We start from the raw sequence: 20,234 nt of genomic DNA, 5'->3' as shown, positions 1-20,234 counted from the left end.
AATTAATATGAGGCATATTGGTACCCTGTCACTAGTCTGTCTACTGATCCGTTAATATTTCTTGTACCTGAGCAAGTCCAGAAGGACAATCTGTCACTCCTGGCAATTGTATACAGTGCCTTTGGAGAGCCTCATGAACATTTTATATGATTATAAATAGCTTTAGATGCAAGGAAATCATCTTCATAACATATTCAAAATGTATAAAACCTTAAAGCCTACTACCTCTGAGGCTAGTTGTGTTTTATGACAAAATGATGCTAGACATGCATCGGTTTTGAAATAAGTTGACCATTAAGTCTAAAGGCCCCTATTGAAACAAAGAAATTTATGACTCCTTAAATTCTGGCCAAAACTTATCTAGAACACTACCAGGAACTCTAAGGCTGGAATCTCATGTATACCCTTACCTGGGCGTAAGTACTTTTCAACTCAGTCAGGTTACTTCAGAGTACTCATGCATAGGATTGTACTCCAAGACTGTGGTTCTCACACATTTATCACCAGGACCCACTTTTTTTCAAATGAGAATCTGTCAGGACCCAGCGGAAGGGATGTCATGACCAGAAGTGACATCATCAAGCAGGAAAATTTTAACAATCCTAGGCTGCAATCCTACCCATACTTACCCAGGAGTAAGTCCCATTTACTATCATTGTTAAAAGAATATACATAGTAGCTTGTTCAATGTACAGGTCTGTAACATTTCCCCAAATGCAGTCACATACCATGTAAGCATCAAATCTAATATATTAAAAATAAAATATTGAAATGAATGGGGACCCACCTCAAATTGGCTCGAGACCCACGGTTTGAGAAACACTGCAGAAATCCTTAGCCCCAGCCTATACCACGTTGACTGCTTTATTGAAGATTTAAAGTGTACACCAAAGTAGCAGCTGCTCACTTGATTCCTATTGCCCAAAGTTCACTACATGTGCAGTTTTTTTGCCAAGTGGGGTTGATCCTAATTATGTAGCTAGCCATGTTAGCTGCTATTCAGTGTCTAGTCTTACTAATAAAACTACATTTTGATGAAATGATTGTTTCTGTTTTTAAGTGAATTTTGAATTATTAAACAGAAGAAATCTTGTTTGAAACCATTCTTAATATTGGAATCATTTTACTAATTTTACTAATATTTTTAGTTATTTTTATTTTAGCATCGTTTTATGTCATTTAAAAAAAAGTTTTGATTCTGACAGGAAGTAAGCATCTATGTTTACTTTTTGCTTTATATTGATCATGGTCACCTAGAAGCTTGAAGGCTTGAGTGCTTTAAGCATTTCTTCCAGTCAGTAACTTAGGGTGGTATTCTTGGTGATAGAATTGAATTTGTATTCCCATATAAACTGTACAAGCAAATGTCAGTTGGCCCATGCCAATTAGTGCTCACGTTGCTAGGTCACTGTGGTCAATTGAAAACAGCATCAATAGAACTTGAAAAGGTTTCTTCCTGATCAGACCTTCTGACATATTGAGTAGAATAATGGATATGGGGGCAGGGACGGCCAAAGCTCCAACCCTGGATTCAAACTTCTCTGCAGTAAGAATTCATTTGCAACCTGCAATTAACTGGAAATAATGGACTCCTAGAATTAGGCTGGACATCCTGAAAATAAAGCCTGCATTTGTTTACCCTTGAGATAATGTCAGGTTTTGTGGATGTGGTTTATCCTCAACCTATACTTCAAGAGAAAGCAGCAATACCCAACCAGCTAGATCCTTTCAGATTGTCAAATTCAGATTCTGGTTTTATAAGACAGAGATTTTTAAATCCGTATGTTACCAATGAGCATATGGGAATGAAAGGAAAACACAGAAGCTTTTGTTGGATTTTTAAAAGGTTTCATCATTAGGAAAGCATCAGCATTGTTCTAGTATAACTATGGGCCTGATACTTGAGAGCTGCTAAACATTTAGGTAAATAAACTGAACGCTAAATGGAACCAAAGTAGGTTGTACCTCTTGAATAGTGCTACTCTATTTACATGGCAGTAGTCTTCATACTAGGGAGGTGGCGGTTGTTATGAGAAACCCCCATCTATAATATATGTATTCTTTCAGAAATTCTGCAGCCACTCCTCTTCTTGCATGGAACCGCATGCCCCATTCACAGGGAGCACCATACCAACAAAATCATTACCAAGGACCAGGTGGACCAATGAATTACCCCCAGAGACCCAATGATCGGAGGGAGCGGGAGCAGGAGCGGGGGAGACAGGTAACAAAGCACTGAATTATTTATTTATGTTTGCATTGGTATGGTCCTTCAGCAAGCAGTATGTGAAGGAAACTAAAAAAATTAATTTAGTCTTAGTCCTGCAAACTATGGATAATGTTTGGGCTGTGAAAAAATGGAGGGGTGTTGTATATTTCATTTGTTAGGCATTTGTGAAGGGTGTAGTTTTGCAGCAAGGTATTTGGGAACCTAGTGAGTTTTTGGTGATTGTAATCCAGGGTTCTCCAAATCCCGGCCCAGGGGCCAGATGCAGCCCATGGCAAGGCTTTCGACTGCTTGACCAAATTAGACTAGAACTCCAGTTGCATCTCCAGTTGTGTCTGCAGTGTGTTCTGAGGACCAGGGAGGCCATGCGTCTCCCCTCAGAATGCCTTCTAAAGGCCTAAAAACATCACTTTCTGGTTTTCCTGAAAAACAAGAAGTGACGTTTTTGGGCCGTCTGAATACCTTAGGATTTCTGAGGCTTTCTAATATATTTATTTAAATTATATAAATGACTTACAGCCCAGTCCTGAGCTGCCTGAGGTGCCCATGCTCAGTGGCACCAAAAAGGGCTGCTGCCAGATCTTGGCCTCCCGGGCTACCGCGGGAGGCACCTCAGGAGAAGGGGAATCTCCTTATCTTCTGGGTAAGATAAGCAGCCCCGCAATGGGGGCTACTCACTTTACTGCCGACCAAAAGGTCAGCAGTAAGGTAAAGGCGCTCATGTAGGGCGCGCAGCCCTACACAAACGCCTTGGATCCTGCAGAGCAGAGCTTCGCGGACCCACCACCCATCCCTCCCCTGGCATGCCTCCAGCCCGCCCCCCTCTCCGCGTCACACCTCTCCATCACACCTCCTCCCCACCCTCTCTCTGCCCCCCTGCCGGCCTCCCCCCTACCTGGAACGCCTCCTCCCCGCCCCCATCCCCGCACCCACGTGTCATGCCGCTGCTCAGCGGTCCAGGAGACCGCCGTGCCACGGAAGCTGGGCAACCGCCCCACGCTAGCCAAGCATCGGCCGGTGCTAGGCTAGCACTGGTGGGAGCCCGGCGGTGAGGCTGTCAAACATGCCTTATGGCACATTTGCGACAGTGCTTGGTGGCACGGAGCTGTGCTGCCGAGCACAGGATTGGGCTCTTATTTGTCTCATTTAGAGTCATTTGGCACCTTGGTGCAATGCAATCACTCTCTTTGTAATGAACTCAGATATTAATGGTCCTGCCTTACTACTGGATTTGGTATTTTTGATTTCTTAATTCTGCTGCCTTTTAGTAGCCATGATTTACTTAAAAATGAAGAGAATTTATTTCATGTCCTGAACTACTATTGCGACACATTTTCTTTTTGGAGTATTTTGCAGAGTTGGAACATCATAACCAGAGTATGAAAATATATATTCTTGCATGCTAACCAATTGAAAATTGTATAATTGGGTGAGGGCGCAATCCTAACCAACTTTCCAGCACTGACATAGCTGTGCCAACGTGGTGTGCACTGCATCCTGCAGTGGGAGGCAGTCAAGGGGGCCTCCTCAAGGTAAGGACATGCTTGTTACCTTGCCTTGGGGGCTGCATTGCGGCTAAGTCAGTGCTGGAAAGTTGTATAATGTATAATTAAGAACATTAAGCTGAACATAACTTGATGTAGAAGTTCTTGAACTCTCCAGTATAACTAAACTCACCTTTTGAAAGGATTTAAAAACGAAACTTTTGTCTTGCATTCTGTGCAATAGTAAGTAAATTGGCATTGTATGAAGACGTTGGCAGCAGTATGAAGTCTCACTTTTCTGTTCTGCTGGGATCTACTGTCCTTCTTTGGTAGATGGATAATGCTGTCTCATTTTTAACCTTTTTTTCCCCTGGGCAATCTGCTCTTAGTATGGATCAGTATAGTTGTTTTTAGGAGAATAAATTTCAGCATTTCCCAAAGATGGATAATTTAATTCCCTTCTTATAATCACCATCTTATAAATATGAAGCTGCACACAATGTGAAAGACAGAAATGTGTTCTAATCTTTATTGCCCCCCCCCCCCACTGACATTTCATTGCTAGCACCAAAACACAGTAATCCATTGATACCTCAGACCTGCACTTGTGCATTACTGGGATGATTGCATGAGAGTGTGATTCAGCGATTCCTGCCATGGACATCTGGTTCTGAAAGCTCTGTTGAAATAGCATCAAGACAAGTTGTCCTGAGCATTTGATGTAGACTTCTTACCACAGTTTTAGGGGGGAGCTGTCCAAACACTCGAGAAAGCATCACTTGGCTTCACTTCCCGTTTTTGTTCAGTATCTGCTGTCTGCATCCCTCAGGGCTGTGGAAAATAAGAAGCTAAAATTCTGCATAACTTGGCATGTTTTACAGTTGCAGACAAGAAGCATGTCATGATAGCTGCTTCACTTAACCAGAATTGCTGAAGATGTGCTGCTTGGCTGTGTCATAAGCAACTGCTGTTTGGTAGGGCAAGCATGCAGGCTGAGTTAGGTGTACCTTTGAAAATTAAAAATGCTATCTGGTTAGTGGTAATGGTGGTCATATATTATGTTCCTTTTGTCTCTTTAAAAAGATACCCCAAAGCTCAGGTTTAGATTGCATTTTGAAAATAAAATAAAATTGTGCGTATGTTTTCTTTCCTGGAAATGTACCTACTACACATGACACCAAAATGTATGTCGTGTCTGGACAAATAGTTAACATATATCTGTTACTAGTACAGAAGCTTGTACTGCCTTGCTGTCAATAGGTTTGTGTGCATAACACATGGTATCAGTTCACTAATGGTCTGGGTTTACAAAAGTCTTACTTTACAATGTTATAATTATAACAATTCAGTTGTAAAATTTTAAATTTTTTTTCACCATAGATCCCTGGTCAGCTGCAGTCTTGTACACACTTACCTGGGAGTTGGTCCCATTAAAATCAGTGGACTTGCTTCTGAGTAGACATAATTGCACTGTAAGGTTTATTAGTGTGCCAGTATGGGAGATGGTCCGCTTTTCCACCTCAAATATATTGCCAGAAAGTCCTGTTGCCACAGTCACTACTCTCTTTCCCCTGAGATGGTAGTTAATGGGTTGGCCAGTCTGAGCACAATTCAAGGTGCTGGTTTTGACTCTGAAAGCCCTTTATGCCTCAGGACCAGGGTATTTGAGGGACTGCCTCCTTCCATATAATTCTGACCTGTTCTCTGAGGTCATCAGAAGGGGCCATTTTAACTTCTACGCATGCTGTACTCCACATTATATCTCTTAAAATAGTGTGTTTAGGCGTATATCTTAAAGAGTGAATGCAGGAAAGATTTCAATAGTCATGAAATCATGAGTAGCGATGTTTGAAAATGGTGGGGTTTTTTTACTCAGAAGTAAACCCATTGTGTTCAGTAAGGCGTATACTGTAATCCTGTCTTATTCCCTGGAAACCAAACACCTCTAGTCATGAGGGGTTGACTAAGTGGCAGATTCAAGTTTACCCTGCTTAGTGTATGAAATGACTTTTTTGCTTTCTCTCAGTGAGCAGTTTCAGGCAGAACACTAAATTATGACTTAGAATTAGTAGCATGAACCTTGCTCCCTCTCTCCCACCCTTGCTTGCAAGAGGACAAAATTTGTTGCTTCCATTCCTGACTTGTTCACAATGGTGATTGGAACAAACTGCAGTTCACTGGATTTGGATGCAAGGACAAATTGCAATTAGTGTTCCAACAGCACAGAGATAGTAGGTTTCTTCCTCTCACATGTGAACCCAAGACTATGTTAATCATGGTTTAGCATTACATCTGAACCCATCCCTGTATTGCTTGGGTATTTTCTTCTAACATATCTAGTGGAACTGAAAGGATACAATTGGCCTGAAGTTCAAATAAAGGCAAATTCGATGAGAGGGGAAAGTGTATGTATCTTTATAAAAATGGCTATCTTATGATTACATGGAGTTCATAGTTCTGCGGTTGTCTATTCAAGGCCATGATCCAGGGCCATAGTCCAGCCAAAAGTATAAGCCATTGATTTAATGAGGCAGTTGGCTGCATGTTTTAAATCACTTAAAATTGCTTAACTTTGTCTGAATTGTGCCCCCATTTGCACCTCCTGTTTTGCTAATGACCTGTGGCTAAAACAAATAAAATAATGCAATTTTTGTTGCTTTTGCAGAGATATGGAAGACCTTACCCATTGCCACCATCATCTGGAAGATACAACTGGAATTAGTCTTTTGGAATCTTTCCCCCATTTAAAAAAACACCTGTTTTTATTATCATTGATCATCTGAATAGTTTTCAGGTGACCTTTCTTTTTAAATTGTGTACATTTTTACTGATACAATTTGATATGATGCATATGTTGCTTTCAGTCTGCACTGCAGAATACAGGTAAATTCATACTTATGGCTTGTGTGAAACGTCCAATGAAGCAGGAGTACTGTTCTGTCTTTACTGTGTGTGGAGTTAATCACATTACGTTGTAGATGCCTTTCAGTGTCACATCGGAATATTCCTTAGGCTCACTGCTAAGAAGAGGTTTACTTAAGAATAATACATTTGAAATTGTGGAAATCTGCTTAGACAGCCATCTGCAAGCACAACATTTTAAAGATTGTGTCAGGATTCCTTCTAAAGTGCTTCATTGATATACTGTACCTGGTCCTTAAAAACTGCTGAACTTTCCAAGTAAACATTTCAACTTTTAAAACTTCTGTGTTGTCTTTCATTCAGTTTTTATATTGAATAAGAATGAAAAGCTTTTAACTTTGGCTGAATTATGCCTGTATTGGTGCTCAAATGTCATATAGGTTTGAAATCTGTGAATGGGCAAGTTTCATCCTTGGGCCACTTGTGCTCCCTTCCTACTGCAAGCAAACTTTTGTGTGTGTGGGAAAAAAATCTCATTTCTTTACCTTACTCTTAAAATGTTAAAGACTTTCAGATGAGTTTGTCCTCTTTTTCCCCAGAACACTAATTAACCTTCATGTGACACAATAATATAATGCATTCCCTACAAGTTCTTACACATATTCTAAGGGGCTGTTCTAGTTGTCCTGTACTCAGCCATTGGGTGTGCAGTGCTTCTTTTATTTTTAAGCTCAGCTCTCTGCTCTTGGAAGGGCTGCTGATGGGAAAGAGGGTTGGCAACAGGAAACTTCAGTGTGAAGCAGCACAGGAAGAAGTGCACAGAATGCAATGCATGGCTAGATTGAGCCTCGAAGGTTTAACTACAACGAAATTGTGATTTTTCCTATGTATTTTATTAAACTTTATATAAAATAACAGGAAACTTACAGCTCAATCCTAAGCTTCTCGGCGCCCACTGGAGCAATGCCACCAAAGCAGCTACCACTGTATCCAGAGAGTGCCAGAAGCCGCCAGGAGTCTCTTGGGGGGGGGGGATTTGTCCCCTTACCCTGGGGAAAGCCCCAAGCCCCACAGTGGGGCTTCTCAAGTCTGCACCACCTATTGTGCCAGCACAGGCTTGAGAGACCCTGTGTTGGGTTTTTCAGCCTGACATGGAGTTCAGGATTCAGCTGAGCCCTGCTGTGCTGGTCCCACCCCCTCTTCGACCAGCTCTTTCCCTGTCCCACCCTTGTTCCACCTTCTCACCACCCCTCAGAAGCTGCACCCCCATCCGGCGGTTTCACTAACACCCCAGAAGTGCCATATCGTCCTGCCAGCGCTAGGCTCGGTACCTGACTGGCACAGGCCCAGCACCATTCCCTGGGTGCAGCAAATGTGCTTTATGGCATATTTACAGCACCCAGCACTGGTGCTAGTGCTCTGTGCTGGTACTGAGGGAGCTCAGGATTGGGCCTTTAAGTTTCCCAGGAACTTATACTTGCTACACTAAGACACCATTTCTCTGTGAAGGCATTCACGGCTATTTACAATTTAGTACTAATAAAAGTTACAAATGATAAGGCTGGTTTATACAGGCATGATCATCTCTTGGCTGCAACATCATGTGTAAGTAAATGAGCTCTCAGAATCTTCATCATAAATAAGAGTTTTAAAGGCTGCCTGATGTGACCTCAACTGCATTATGTCTAACAGCACAGTCCTTTGCAAGTCTACTCAGATGTAGTTTTCATTTATTTCAGTGCAAGGTACTTTTGGGCAAGTATGTATAGGGTTGCAGGTGTGGTTGTTCAGCTCAGTTCCACGAGTTGTCAGTTATTGAGAAATTAAATAATGAAGTTGAACATATAAATCTACTTAACAGAAATGAGAAGGATTTTTCACAGACTCGTATGTGGCTGCTTGTGGGTGCTCAGCAGAAAGAGTAACTTATTTATTACATTCTCAAAATTACCTAGTATTTTACCATGGTTAATCACTAGTTAATCTCAAACTTTGCTTATAGATTTACAATACTCTGAACTAGAGCTTGTCTGCACAAGCAGGTGAATAAGGTAGTAGAATGGATTGCATCAATTCACATTGCAGGTGATGGGGGGCACAATTTTTAATGGATTTAAACAAAAAGGCAGCCTTTCAGTCACCTAGAAACTAGCACACAAGGAACAAGTGGGCATCAAACCTTTCTCCCTGATGTATCTTTATATGTTGGCAGTTTCTTGAGTAGAATCCCTAATACTAGGGATTTTCTGTGTTTGTACTAGATTTACCAGCAGAAACTACTTTTGTGATACAAGGATGGGGAGGGGACACTTCCGCGGAAGTGTCCATGGGGTACAGCAATTTGGACAAAATAAGTTTGAGTCCTGTTGATGGTGTGAAAATGTACCCATTTGCTGCACGTTGATATGAGATCAGCTGCTGAGAATTTAAGGCATAGTTATTTACTGAATGTGACACAAGGCAAAAACTTGCATCCGTAAATGAACCTTCACAGGTCTAATTCCACACCTATGGTGGTATTCCCCCTTCTGATTGTTTTCTGCAACATCTTGGACTTGGATTGTCTCATAAACAGTTCCATATGAATTGCCTTTCCTCTGCAGCTTTTATAATATTACTGGATCCTTTTGAATTGTTTTGACATCTGTACAAAAAGTGCCCAGGAATAAAAGGTAAAAGCTTTTGCTAGTGAGGGGACCATATCATGCAGAGCAGAAGCTTGTCATTAAAAAATGCAATATGTGACTACTAATGTGTTCAATGCTATGTAGAGCAGAGAATCAGGGAATTAAACCTAAGTCACTCTTGTCTTAGAAATGGAGAATGGAGACTCCCACGCTGTCTGTAGAAAATAATTTACTGTAAAACTCTGGAGGAGTTTTTGAAACTGCAAGGACACTTTCTATTGTATTATGCCAGATTTTGAAATGCATCACAAGATTGACCATGATCTGGAGCTGAAAGGGAATGGCTTCAGAAAGTACCCATCTAGAATGGCAGTTAGAAGAGCTTAGTGTTGAAGAAACCAGGGCTACAAAATCTCCAAAGTTGCATTTTGGTTTCTATGTGGAAGGATCTCTATAAGTCAAGAGGCCTAATGAGAGGTGGGATGTGCCTCTCACAACCATAAAAAACCAGCTCAAGCATTGATCTGAACATTAGTCTACACCCAGTGCATAATTCACAAATGAGGTGTCTTTTTTTTTTTTTTCTTCTAAAGGCACAACCCAGCCCTGTTTAAAAGGCAGGTAAATTCCATTGACTTGCGGTAGCACAGTTAAACTCATACTTAAGCCTGCAATCATGCAAACGTATGCAGGAGTAAAAGGCATTGAATTCAGTGGGATGGACTTTTGAGTAAACCTGCAGGCAATCAGGCTGCACATGTCACCTGGAAAGTAGTAGGAATTGGAGGTTGTTTTGCCTTAAATTCACAAAAGTTCTGCAATAAACCAATCATATAGCAGTCCAGGTTTGTTTGTTTTTTGTGGGGGGGGGGGGGGAAGGAGGAGAGTGGTGTTTGTAAATAGCCAGTTGATCAGCTACCAGTAATGTAGGTTCATTTTACATATTCCAGACCAACAACTCTGGGGGTTGCAAGGAGAGGACACTTGACAGGAAGTTTCAGATAATTGGTACCCCTTGAGGAGCCTAATGTATGAAATATGTTTGCCAGCACACCTGCTGCATTCACCCTTCATGCATTTTAGATGTCCCTTCGCCAATGCCATGGGGGGGGGGGGAACCTGAAAAAGTCCAACTCATGGTTTCCTCAGCTCCAAATAAGCGGATTCCCACTGGGCTTGGAAGGACCAAGTGAGCCCCCAGAGCTGGGAGGGCTGGTAGGCTCCCTATGATGGGCTGGAGAGGATGAACTCAACCCCCCATACGCCTCCTGTGTATGATGCTCTACAGAGCTTTTGATCTGAGAGACAGGCGGGTGAGGTAGCTTTGGGCAGGTTTGAGGGAGGGGGTGGCAATTGGGTGCCAGGGTTGGGGGCCCTCAGGCTAAAGGAACCCGGTTCCCTTGAAGCCAGTGGGCCTGACTTTGGCATAAACCCACTGAGGATTGTCAATCTTCAGCCCTTGGGCAGCATCCAGAGTGCAGAGAAGCCCAAGTGGGTGAGTGAAGTCAGGTGGCGACGCTGGCATCCATCCTGCCCCAACTAGATGAGGTCCTGCAATGCGCAGGCCGGGTGCCATCCCTGCAAAGAAGGAGGCGCGACCAGGTCCGCTCCCTCCCCCCTTGCAGGTGCCTCTACACGGAGTGAAATGCAGATCTCTGGCCGGGATCCAGCCCTGGCCTCCCTTGGAAGCCCGTGGGGGCCTCCCCGCTGACCCCCACCCGCGGGGGAGGCCGCAGCTCCAGGGCAACTGGGGGAGGCCCTTTGTTCCCACTTGAGACCCCTTCCGTGCCGGGCCGCTCCGCAGACACTTCGAAGCCTCTTCAGTTAATGAGCTCCAGCCAGGCTGGCCCGGCTGGTCCTCGCATTCAAGACGCGGGCAGCCCTAATTGCTGGGGGAGCCCTGCCTTTCAAGCGCCGCCGCTGAAAGGCTTGCCCGGGCTGCGTGAGAAGGAGCTGCAGAAGCCACCGACGCCCCGCCGCTCCAGGCAAAGCAGCCCGGGAGAGAGACGTGGAAGTAGCTCCTATGGACACACTAGAGATATGGGTGGAAGCGCAGGGAAAAGTCTCCATCCTCATCCTCCTCTTGACTGACTGCCAGGTGCTGTACATGCCACCAGTATCTGATGTAGGGGGGAGGGACTGCAAGAAGCAACCACCATGCGAGATGGGGCTGGCCAAGCGGTTCCTGTGCGCTTTGCGTTCTCTCTGCGAAGGGCACCGCGAGGATTCTGCGTGGAAGGGAGGCGCCAGCTTCCAAAGGTCCCTCTTCTCTCCTCGCTAAGGCTCACCCGGCTCCGTTCCTCACTGGTCGGTTGGACAGTTACAGCCCAAGCCTAAGCGGGTCTACTCAAAATTAAGTCCCAATGGGGCCTGCTCCCAGGAAAGCGGGCCTCGGATCGTAGACGGGGTTGAACACGCGACCCTCCCGCAAACAAACAAACAAAAAAGTCTACGATTCCAATAAAATTCGCAAACCCCAGTCGACAAACTTTGGGGGGGCTCTATTCTTAACCCATTGCTGCCCAACTCACAGGCGCACACATTTCATCCCTGTTGCGTAGATGCGACGTTGGGCAGTGAATCTAACCCAACAATGTTGTGTTTGGCCCTGGGTGGATGATTCACATACACGTGGACGTGGCATCCTTCGCAAAAATTCCCTCCCCCCACAGTCAGAGGCACCCCCTTGTCATTGGGACTTCTTTGCCTGGGTCTCTCTGGTCCGCCTGTTCTGTTCTTTTTTTCCCTAGCTAATGGGGAATAGCTGGAAATAATCGGGTTTCCTCCTCTTCAGTAGGTGGAGGAAGGATTGCAAAAAGGTTCTAAGGAGATTTTTTCCCCCATTCAAGCAGCAGCAGCAGCAGCAGCAGCAGCAATAATAATAATAATAATAATAATAATAATAATAATCGCCTTGTAATTAACTAAGTAATTAAGTTCAGTTAAAGAACTGGCAGCCGTAATATGAGTAGTTGTAGTAGTAGCAGCAGCAGTAAATTTGCCGGGAAGTTCTCCAGCGCACCCCCCCCCCCAACTGTTGAATAAGAGCCCCACCAACGCGCTCTCCATTTGCAAAGCCCCTTTTCCTTTCTGCCCAGCCCGATCCTACTCAGAAGTAAGTCTCATTGTGTTCAGCGGGGCCTACTCCCAGGATAATAGGGCTAGGATGGCAGCCTAAGTGGCCTTCTGGGCCGCCAGTCTAGACGGAAGGCAGCTGAGTGAACGGGGAAGAGAGCCTGGGAGTTTTGCAAAACTGCCTTCCTGGGAGGAAAGCGGCAGGAACCCGAACTGCTCTCCGCCTACCTAGGAAGACCCGCAGAAGGACCTCATGTAGGCGGGGAAAGTGCCTGGAGCTCAGTCCAAAAGCACCCGCTTCCTGGTGCTGCCTTCCTCCTCCTGTGGGATCACAGCCTAAGCCTAGGCATGTCTACTCAGAAGTAAGTCTCATTGTGTTCAATGGGGCCTACTCCCAGGAAAGTATGGATAGGATTGCAGCCTCAGCCCGCTGCTCTTTCCGAGGGGAAGGTCCCGATCAGCGGTTGGGACCCCCGCGCTGCGCTCAGGCTCTCCGCCTCTTTCCACGAGCAAAAAGTCCCGAGGCTTGCCAAGGCTGCCGGCCTCTTTCTGTCCAGATCTGGCCCTGCTCACGTGTGCATGCACAAGCACCTGATGACTCTGTGCACGTCTGAATGCGTGGCGGCACACCAAGCCACAGAGAAGAAACTTTCCACGGCCTCCTCAGCCCAGAGTAGTTCAGAGGAGCCGGAGTCCACAGGAGGCCGAGCGAGTTCTAACGATTCGAAGCCAATGCGGGTTGACTTCCAAGTCATGGAGAGGTTCCGTGGGACTTTTTGTTTCCAGTAGAACTGCCGCCCACGCGAGGTTGCATGCGATGGTGGACCGATCCTTTCACACTTCAGCCTTAACCGAGTTTCTTGGGAGTAAGTACCACAGATAGTATGAAGCTTCTGGGCTTACTTGGAAGTGTGTCCCACTGCATTCAAACGGGTTTGCAGCCCAATCCTGTGCCTGTCTACTCAGAAGTAAGTCCCATTGTCTTCGATGGAGCTTACCCCTGCCTAAGGCTTTGCAGCCTTTCTGCCGAGCAAGAGCCCTTCTTAAAAGGAGGAAAATTCCTTTCCAGTCCAGCCAAGGCTCCCTCCGCAATTCGTTTTCTAGCTCGAAAACTAATCCGAAAACTAATCTTTTCAGACATCCTGCTCAACCAGCATCTCACACGCGTTCCAAAAATTCCTTATCACAGTACATTTCAATTCTTATTCGTTCTTTTCAGAAAATCAATGGGAAGGGGAGCCCTTCATACTCAACGTGACCAGAGCCAACGGAGGACAGAGTGCCTATACCTTTAACCAATGTATAGAAGGGAAATTGGGGCAGGTGAAGCTTTTTCAACCCTTCCATGTTGAGCTGCACTTGCCTAAATTCCCTCTTCTATACAACGGTTAAAGGTAAAGGCACTCTGTCCTCCATTGGATTTGGTCATATTCCTAAGGGGGAAAAATTGCAAGTAACCGAGAGCCCAATCCTAGGCCTGTCTACTCAGAAGTAAGCTCAATTCGAGTCAATGTAACTTTCTCCCAGGAAAGTGTGGATAGGACTGTAGCCTGAGTTGCTCCTAAAAAAAGGGATTTGAAGACAAGAAAAATGAAATTGGTGTCTCCAAAAAATTAAAATGAGTTTTGTCCAAATGTTTATTTAAGGTAGTAAATACAGTAATGCAGAAAGTGGTGGGGGGAGGGGGAGGAGAGGACTGTAGTTTTTCCGTACAACCTGATCCTTGCACAAGTCGAAATGTTTAAACTTATAACCCGATCCTGTCCAGGTTTACTAGAAGTCCCACGTAATGATTCCCAAGTAGTTGTGCCTAAGATTGCAGTCCCAGGTACTTACAGTTGAGCCGAGCCCCCAATGTGTTTCATCGGACGCAGGCTGTCATTTTTGACCCGCAGCCTTCAAAAACCTGCTGTCCCAACAGCAAAAACATACCCAACTCCCCCCCACACACACACATTTTAAGTATTTTAAGAGTTTTTCTACTCCTCCAGTTTCTCTCTCCCCTGGAGCCCTACTCCGAAGTCAAACCCACAGTGAGCTTCACCTCCTTGTAAGTATATTTCGGAAGGGACCCTCAGGCCAACACTGCTTGTATTTTTTGTTGGTTGGTTGGTTTAAAACCGATTCCCAAACACGTGCAGATCCCGACCCAAAGAAAATGAACCTGGTTGCACTGCAATCAGAGGGAAAAGTTGGTCACCACTAACTTTTAGACCTACATATATCAGTGAGACTTGTGCATAACACACTCTGGAATCCCCGCGCACGGAAATCCTGCCGAGTTCAACCATTTGCACCAATATTAAAGCCTGGCTTTCTCTGAATGAGCACGATCGGGCCAGCTAAAGTGGGTGCACCTGAGAGCGGTTTACCCGCACTTCCCCCGCGGAAAGCGGAACTCTACGGGTGCAATCCTATGAACGCATCTAAGTGCCACTGAATGCAGAGCCCATGCCTATGCATGTCTACTCAGAAGTAACTCTCATTATAGTCAATGGGGCTTACTTCCAGGTAAGTGTGGGTAGGATTGCAGCCTGAGAGCCCATGCCTATGCATGTCTACTCAGAAGTTAATCTCATTATAGTCAGTGGGGCTTACTCCCAGGTAAGTGTGGCTAGGGTTGGAGCCGCAGAGGCTTACTTGTGAGTCCGCAGCATAGAATTGGGTTGCAAACGCGTCTAAATGTGGCTGAATCGTAACCCCTGAACTCTAATTGAAGTATAAGATTTAAATTTCTAAAGACTAAATGTTACCCGCGAAGAGAACAATTCATTTATTTCAATGGCACTTAATTTTAAACATATTTTCCTGGGAGCAAGTGCCCCTCTGCCCAATCGGGAGAAAATTAGGGCAAATCAGAGATTCAAAACCTTCTGCTGCAATCCTATGGGGTGGATTTCCACTGGGGTGAGTTTCATTGAGCTTAATGATCCTTACTTCTGAGCAAGCATGCATAGGATTGCGCTGCGCTTGCATCTTGAGTAGGAGGGCACTGGAATCGATCCGCTCCAAAAAGACGGTTCATTGAAATTAATTACCTAAGGATTATTGGAGGGTCCCCTTAAGACTGACCAACCGGCCTCTTAAAGGCAAGGGGCACAATCCGCAGCCAGTTCCGTGCAAGCGAATGGGTGTCCCTGCTCTTCCGTGCTCCCCTTTATTTCAGTGGGGCTGCGTGGGGGAGTTTCCAAGTACATTGTGCCCTGTTTAAAGCACATAAAATAAATTACATACATTAACTTCCATTCCTGCATTAAAAAAAAATAATCTGTGATCTCCTGCTAGTTGACTGATAAAGTTTTGTGGATGTATTTTAATAAAGATATCACACCATCCAATAGACTTTCTAGGCATCTGTAAACCAGATTAAGACCAGATGCTGGCTGCTTTGTTTTTTAAGGCTGTGAACGGTAAGGCCTTCCATTCCCACGAACTGAACAGCCTGTCTGCTCGCTGAAGTTGTTCTGAAGACCTTCAGGCTTCATTTCATTCCCGTTATTTTCAGTATGAGGTTTTTCAAAGCGAGCAACCAAACCTCATAGGGTCTGATGGTAGATAGATGCTAGGTAATAAATGTACCCAATAAATTAGCACATTTATTGAAGAAAAACAAACAAACCCAGTCTCATCCCACCGCAATAACAAATAGAGCCACAACCAACTTTGGGGGAAAGAACAGATTTTGTTTTTCATGAAAAAAAAAAAAAATCATTATCGACAAACTGCGTGGGAATGAACACTGGTTCAGATCTAAAACTGGTGTATTAGAAATAAAACTCTCATTCTTCTTAAAAAAAAAAAAAACCTAACCAACCAACCACACAAACCCAAACAGGGACCCCAAGCCCATAAAAAAACTGGGAACTCCCCACATTTTGTAAGAGTGATTTTCTTGGGCCACAGGACCCTGAGACTGGCTTCGCGCCGTCCAGGCTACTTAAATCCTACGGATTTTTAACAGGATTTAAACCTGTCGATGGTTCGCAAGATTTCAGCCTCATTCTTTTTTAAAGATTTTGAGGGCAATCCTAGGCATGTCTACTCAGAAGTAAGTACCGTTAGAGTCAATGGGCCTTGCTCCCAGGTATGTGTGGATAGGATTGCAGCCTTAGAGCCCAATCCTAGGCATGTTTACTCAGAAGTAAGTCAGTGGGGGCTTACTTCCAGGTAAGTGTGAATAGGATTGCAGCCTTAGTGCCCAATTCTATGCATGTCTACTCAGAAGTAAGTCCCGTTAGAGTCAATGGGGTTTTCTCCCAGGAAAGTGTGGATAGGATTGCAGCCTTTGTCTTTACAAGAGGTTCTTTCTTTTGCCTCCAGTTAAATGGGAGGACGAATTCTACCTTTTAAAGGTTCAAAATGGGGCACCTGTGACACCTTCAGCACTTGGTTTTGGTTCTTCAAGAGGGCGGCCAGGTAGCCTGGGATGCCTCCCTCCCTATTGTACCAAGGGAATGAGGGCACGGTCGAGAAGGGAGGTGATTCAGCTTTCCCGCAGCGCTCAGTTCCTTGTGGCGGGGCTGGCGTAGAATAAGTTTTTGTTTTGGGGGCACCATCTGCTCAGGATGTTCACAGCCCCCCCCCCCCGCTGTGATTTTTTTTTTTTGGTTTGTTGCAATGGGTGGCTTTGTTGGGGGCTTGGCCAGGAATGCATTCAAGCACATACTAAATGGGACTTAATAATAATAATTAAAAAAACTTTTCTAGTCTTTCCTTTTTCAATCTGAGAATCCAAGTTCAAAAGGGGGTCTTAAAAATATCCTTGCTGGGTATAGCACTACAGACAGTCTCCTCCCCACCACCTTCCAGCCACGGGTTTGTCCCTCTTCTTTGTGGGAATCGCGTGGCCCATCGACCCTGAGTCGCCACTCAGTCAGCTCTCAGTCGTCCTTCATGAAATTGCACTTAAGGGGATCCCTTATAAAATAATTAGTAAATGTTCTTTTTTTTTTTTTCCCCCCGGAGGTAAGTTGCACTTCAGAAGACTGGAGTCGACCTTCTTCGGTGGGCCTCGTCAGAGACTGCCTGTACACGCACCGATCCAGCCCAGTTCCTGGGATCCCCCTCCGGCGGTTGGACCGTCCTGGGGAGCTCCCCCCCGCCCACCAGTGCGCGGGGCAAGACTGCTTTCGAGGAAAGACCCACCGCCACCAGCCAAGCACCCCCGGCTCCGTGTGAACAAGCGGCCACTGGATCCCCCTGCTTGCTTTGCGTGGTGTCTACCTGACCTGGAGGAGCCACCGCGGAGGGCTGAAGCGGGGCGGGAGAACCAGTCCCAGCAGCAGCCAGTCCAGCTGGGTCCCCTTGGAGAGCCAGGCAGAGGGCGCGCTGCTCCGAGTGGGGGGCTCCGGCGGGCGGGGAGGAAGGGTGGCCGCGACGCCTCGCCCATTACCATGTCCGTCCGTAGAGCAGGCTGGCGTTGACCATCCCGCCGCTGTACTCGACGGCGGCCGCGTCCATCTGCGCCAGGGCGCCCACCTGGCCGTGCAGGGGCGGGCTCGGGGACATCTCCTCCAGGTCGGGCGCCTGGCCCAGCGAGGTCACCTGCTGCTGCTGCTGCTGGGGGTGCTGGTGCTGGGCAGAGCTGCCGCCGGCAGTGGCGCCCGGGGCTTGCCCGCCCGCGCTGGCGCTGGCGCTGTGCGGGCAGGGCTTGCCGTCCTTCACCAGCACGGGCACCGCCACGCGCCTCGGGGACGCCGCTTGGGGCTGCTGCTGCTGCTGCTGCTGGCACAGGCTGGCCCCCTCGGGCTGCTGCTGCTGCTGCTGCTGCAGCTGCTGCGCGGCCTTGTCCTTGGCCTGGCGCTTCATCTTGTAGCGGTGGTTCTGGAACCAGATCTTCACCTGGGTGGGCGTCAGGTGGATCAGGCTGGCCAGGTGCTCCCTCTCGGGCGCCGACAGGTACTTCTGCTGCTTGAAGCGCCTCTCCAGCTCGTAGACCTGCGCCTGCGAGAAGAGCACTCTTCTCTTCCGGCGGGGCGCGGCGTGCAGCCCCGGGGCCAGGGACTTGGCTGCCTCCGCGATGCCCGACAGCGCGCCCATGCTAGCCACGTTCATGCCCCCCGACGGGCCCATCAGCCTGGAAACTGAACACACACAGGCACAGCGGGGTTAAGAGACGCTCCGGGAGGGCGCAGGTAGCAACCTCGGAGGAGGTGAACGGGGGCAGTTTTAAACTAGGAGGAGCAGCAGGACTCAGCCTGATGCTGGAGGGTCTCCTCCGGCCCCTCTTCGCCTTGGGACGTCCACAGTGCTTCTGAGCACGTCCAAAGTGCCTCCCCTTCCCACCCCTTCGGGGATCCAGGCAAGGGGGATTGAGGAGACGGCGAGGACGGGACCCCCCTCCCAAAGGCAGCCCGCCCCCCAACCCAGTCCTGCCCAGCCCAGCACTGGCCCCTCCTCACTTACTGGTGGGGTAGCGCGGGTCCGCGTTGGCTCCGTACCAGCCGGAGGCGGCCGCGCCGCTGCGCACGCTGTCTGGATAAGGCGCCAGGTCGCCCACGTTGCCCAGCCCGCCGTTGCAGTAGCCAGCCACGGGGCCGTGGGCGAACTGGGAGACCCCCGCGTGCGCCATGGGGTGGTAGGCGGCGGCGGCGGCGTTGTGGCCGGCCATGGGGTGCTGCTGCTGGGGCTGGAGGGCCGAGCTCTGGGGCTGCCTGTAGGCGGCGGCGCCCACCCCCAGCGGGGCACCCAGGCTGCCCTCCATGGCGCCGAACTTCTTGTAGGTCTCCTCCATGGGGCTGAGGATGTCGGAGACGGAGAAGGGCGTCGTGTGTTTGGGGCTGAGCGACATGGCTCGCCGGGCGGCCCCTGGGCTCCCTCTGCGCTCGCCCGGCGGACGTGGCTGCGGAGTCCGGAGGAGAGGGGTGCGAAGCTCCGCTGGAGCCGCCGCCGCGCTGAGCGGGAACCCGGCCAAGAGGAGGAGGAGGAGGAAGAGGAGGAGGAGGGGGAGGCGGCGGCGCGCGCCAGCCCTCCCTCCGTGCTCTCCTTCGCTGGGGTGGATTTTAGTCCCGCAGCTCCAGGTTGCAGACAGACCCCGGTGGGGCGGAGCCACAACATCCCCCCCCCCCCCCACAACGCAGCCCGTCTCTCCCTCCACCTCGAGGCCAGCCAGCCCACCCCTCCGCCGCCAGTGGGAGAGAAAGGGGAATCCCCCGGCGCGCCCCTCAGAGGACTCTTGCACCTGCGCCAGAGACTCCCATGGGCAGCAGGCAGTGGCTCCCTCAGACTTCTCCCCGGAGACCCTGCCGGCGAGGGGACTCCCGGAATGACACCGTCCCCCGCCTCCTCCCCAGCAGCCAGTACCCCTCAAGCGACGGTGCCCCCTTCAGGGTTTTTCCAGGCAGGGGGCCTCAAAGTCCTTTCCATGCTCCAGGGGCTGGGAAGAGACCCCTCAGAGGCCCTGGATGTCCCCAGGGCGGCCCCTCCAGGACCTCCTTCGGGGAGCCCAAATCAGCCTGGGGGCAGGGGGGCTTCTCAATGGTGCAGCTGGTCCTTGGCTCTCCAGTCACACGCCCCCCTGGCGCCTGGGTGAGGAGGGGGGAGGCCAACAAAACGGGGCCCCGGGGAAAAAAGGGAACTCCCGGACGTCAGCCGTCGAGCCCTTCTGGCGGGGCGAGGCAGCAGACGTTTGGAGCTCGAGGGGACGGGCGTGCAGCGCTTTGGACCCTTGGACAGCGGCCAATAAATGGTGAGACGGTCTGGGAGAGGAATCCGCTCACCCAGTCTTCTGGAAGCAACCGGGGTGGGGCATGAGCCGGACCTCCCCCCACATTTGGGAAGGGGGAGCAGGGGCGCGAGCAACGGGGTGCGGGTGGCCGCAGAGAGGGCCAGGGGGCACTGGCTGGGGGGGGGGCTGTTCTCTGCGACTGCTCCGGACCAGCCCGAAATCTCCTCCAAAGGAATCGTGAGATCGCAGGTCTGGACCAGGAGCTTCCGCCTGTGCGCAGCCAATTCAGGGGG

The 20,234-nt window shown here is 48.4% G+C and overlaps 2 protein-coding genes across 2 annotated transcripts in view; one reads left to right on the top strand and one right to left on the bottom strand.

Annotated features, from left to right (window-relative positions):
• Positions 1-6,913, top strand: part of XRN2 (5'-3' exoribonuclease 2) — a 78,885-nt gene extending 71,972 nt beyond the window's left edge. The window contains exons 29-30 of the mRNA XM_066623388.1: positions 2,068-2,224; positions 6,377-6,913. Of these exons, the coding sequence (XP_066479485.1) occupies positions 2,068-2,224; positions 6,377-6,433 (214 nt within the window). The 3' untranslated portion in view covers positions 6,434-6,913. The remainder of the gene's footprint in view (positions 1-2,067; positions 2,225-6,376) is intronic.
• Positions 6,914-17,663: 10,750 nt separating this feature from the next.
• Positions 17,664-19,065, bottom strand: NKX2-4 (NK2 homeobox 4). The gene is made up of 3 exons (XM_066625896.1): positions 18,681-19,065; positions 17,877-18,358; positions 17,664-17,822 (listed from the first exon to the last, which is right to left on the bottom strand). Exons 1-3 carry the CDS (start codon positions 19,063-19,065, stop codon positions 17,664-17,666), a joined length of 1,026 nt encoding a protein of 341 aa, XP_066481993.1.
• Between the last annotated feature and the right edge of the window lie 1,169 nt (positions 19,066-20,234).

This window comes from Tiliqua scincoides, chromosome 4, assembly GCF_035046505.1.
Source record: "Tiliqua scincoides isolate rTilSci1 chromosome 4, rTilSci1.hap2, whole genome shotgun sequence".
NCBI classification, from domain to species: Eukaryota; Metazoa; Chordata; class Lepidosauria; order Squamata; family Scincidae; genus Tiliqua; species Tiliqua scincoides.
The sequence above is the reverse complement of the archived record's forward strand: the minus strand, read 5'-3'. Positions and strand labels throughout refer to the sequence as shown.

What these genes read in the sequence shown, in the direction of transcription:
- NKX2-4 (XM_066625896.1), bottom strand. Translation starts at nt 19,065, where the DNA reads ATGTCGCTCAGCCCCAAACACACGACGCCCTTCTCCGTCTCCGACATC. An exon ending in GGACCCGCGCTACCCCACCA is followed by an intron (nt 18,359 to 18,680) that starts GTAAGTGAGGAG and finishes GTGTGTGTTCAG; the next exon opens with TTTCCAGGCTGATGGGCCCG. An exon ending in CGGGCGGGCAAGCCCCGGGC is followed by an intron (nt 17,823 to 17,876) that starts GCCACTGCCGGC and finishes CAGCAGCAGCAG; the next exon opens with CAGGTGACCTCGCTGGGCCA.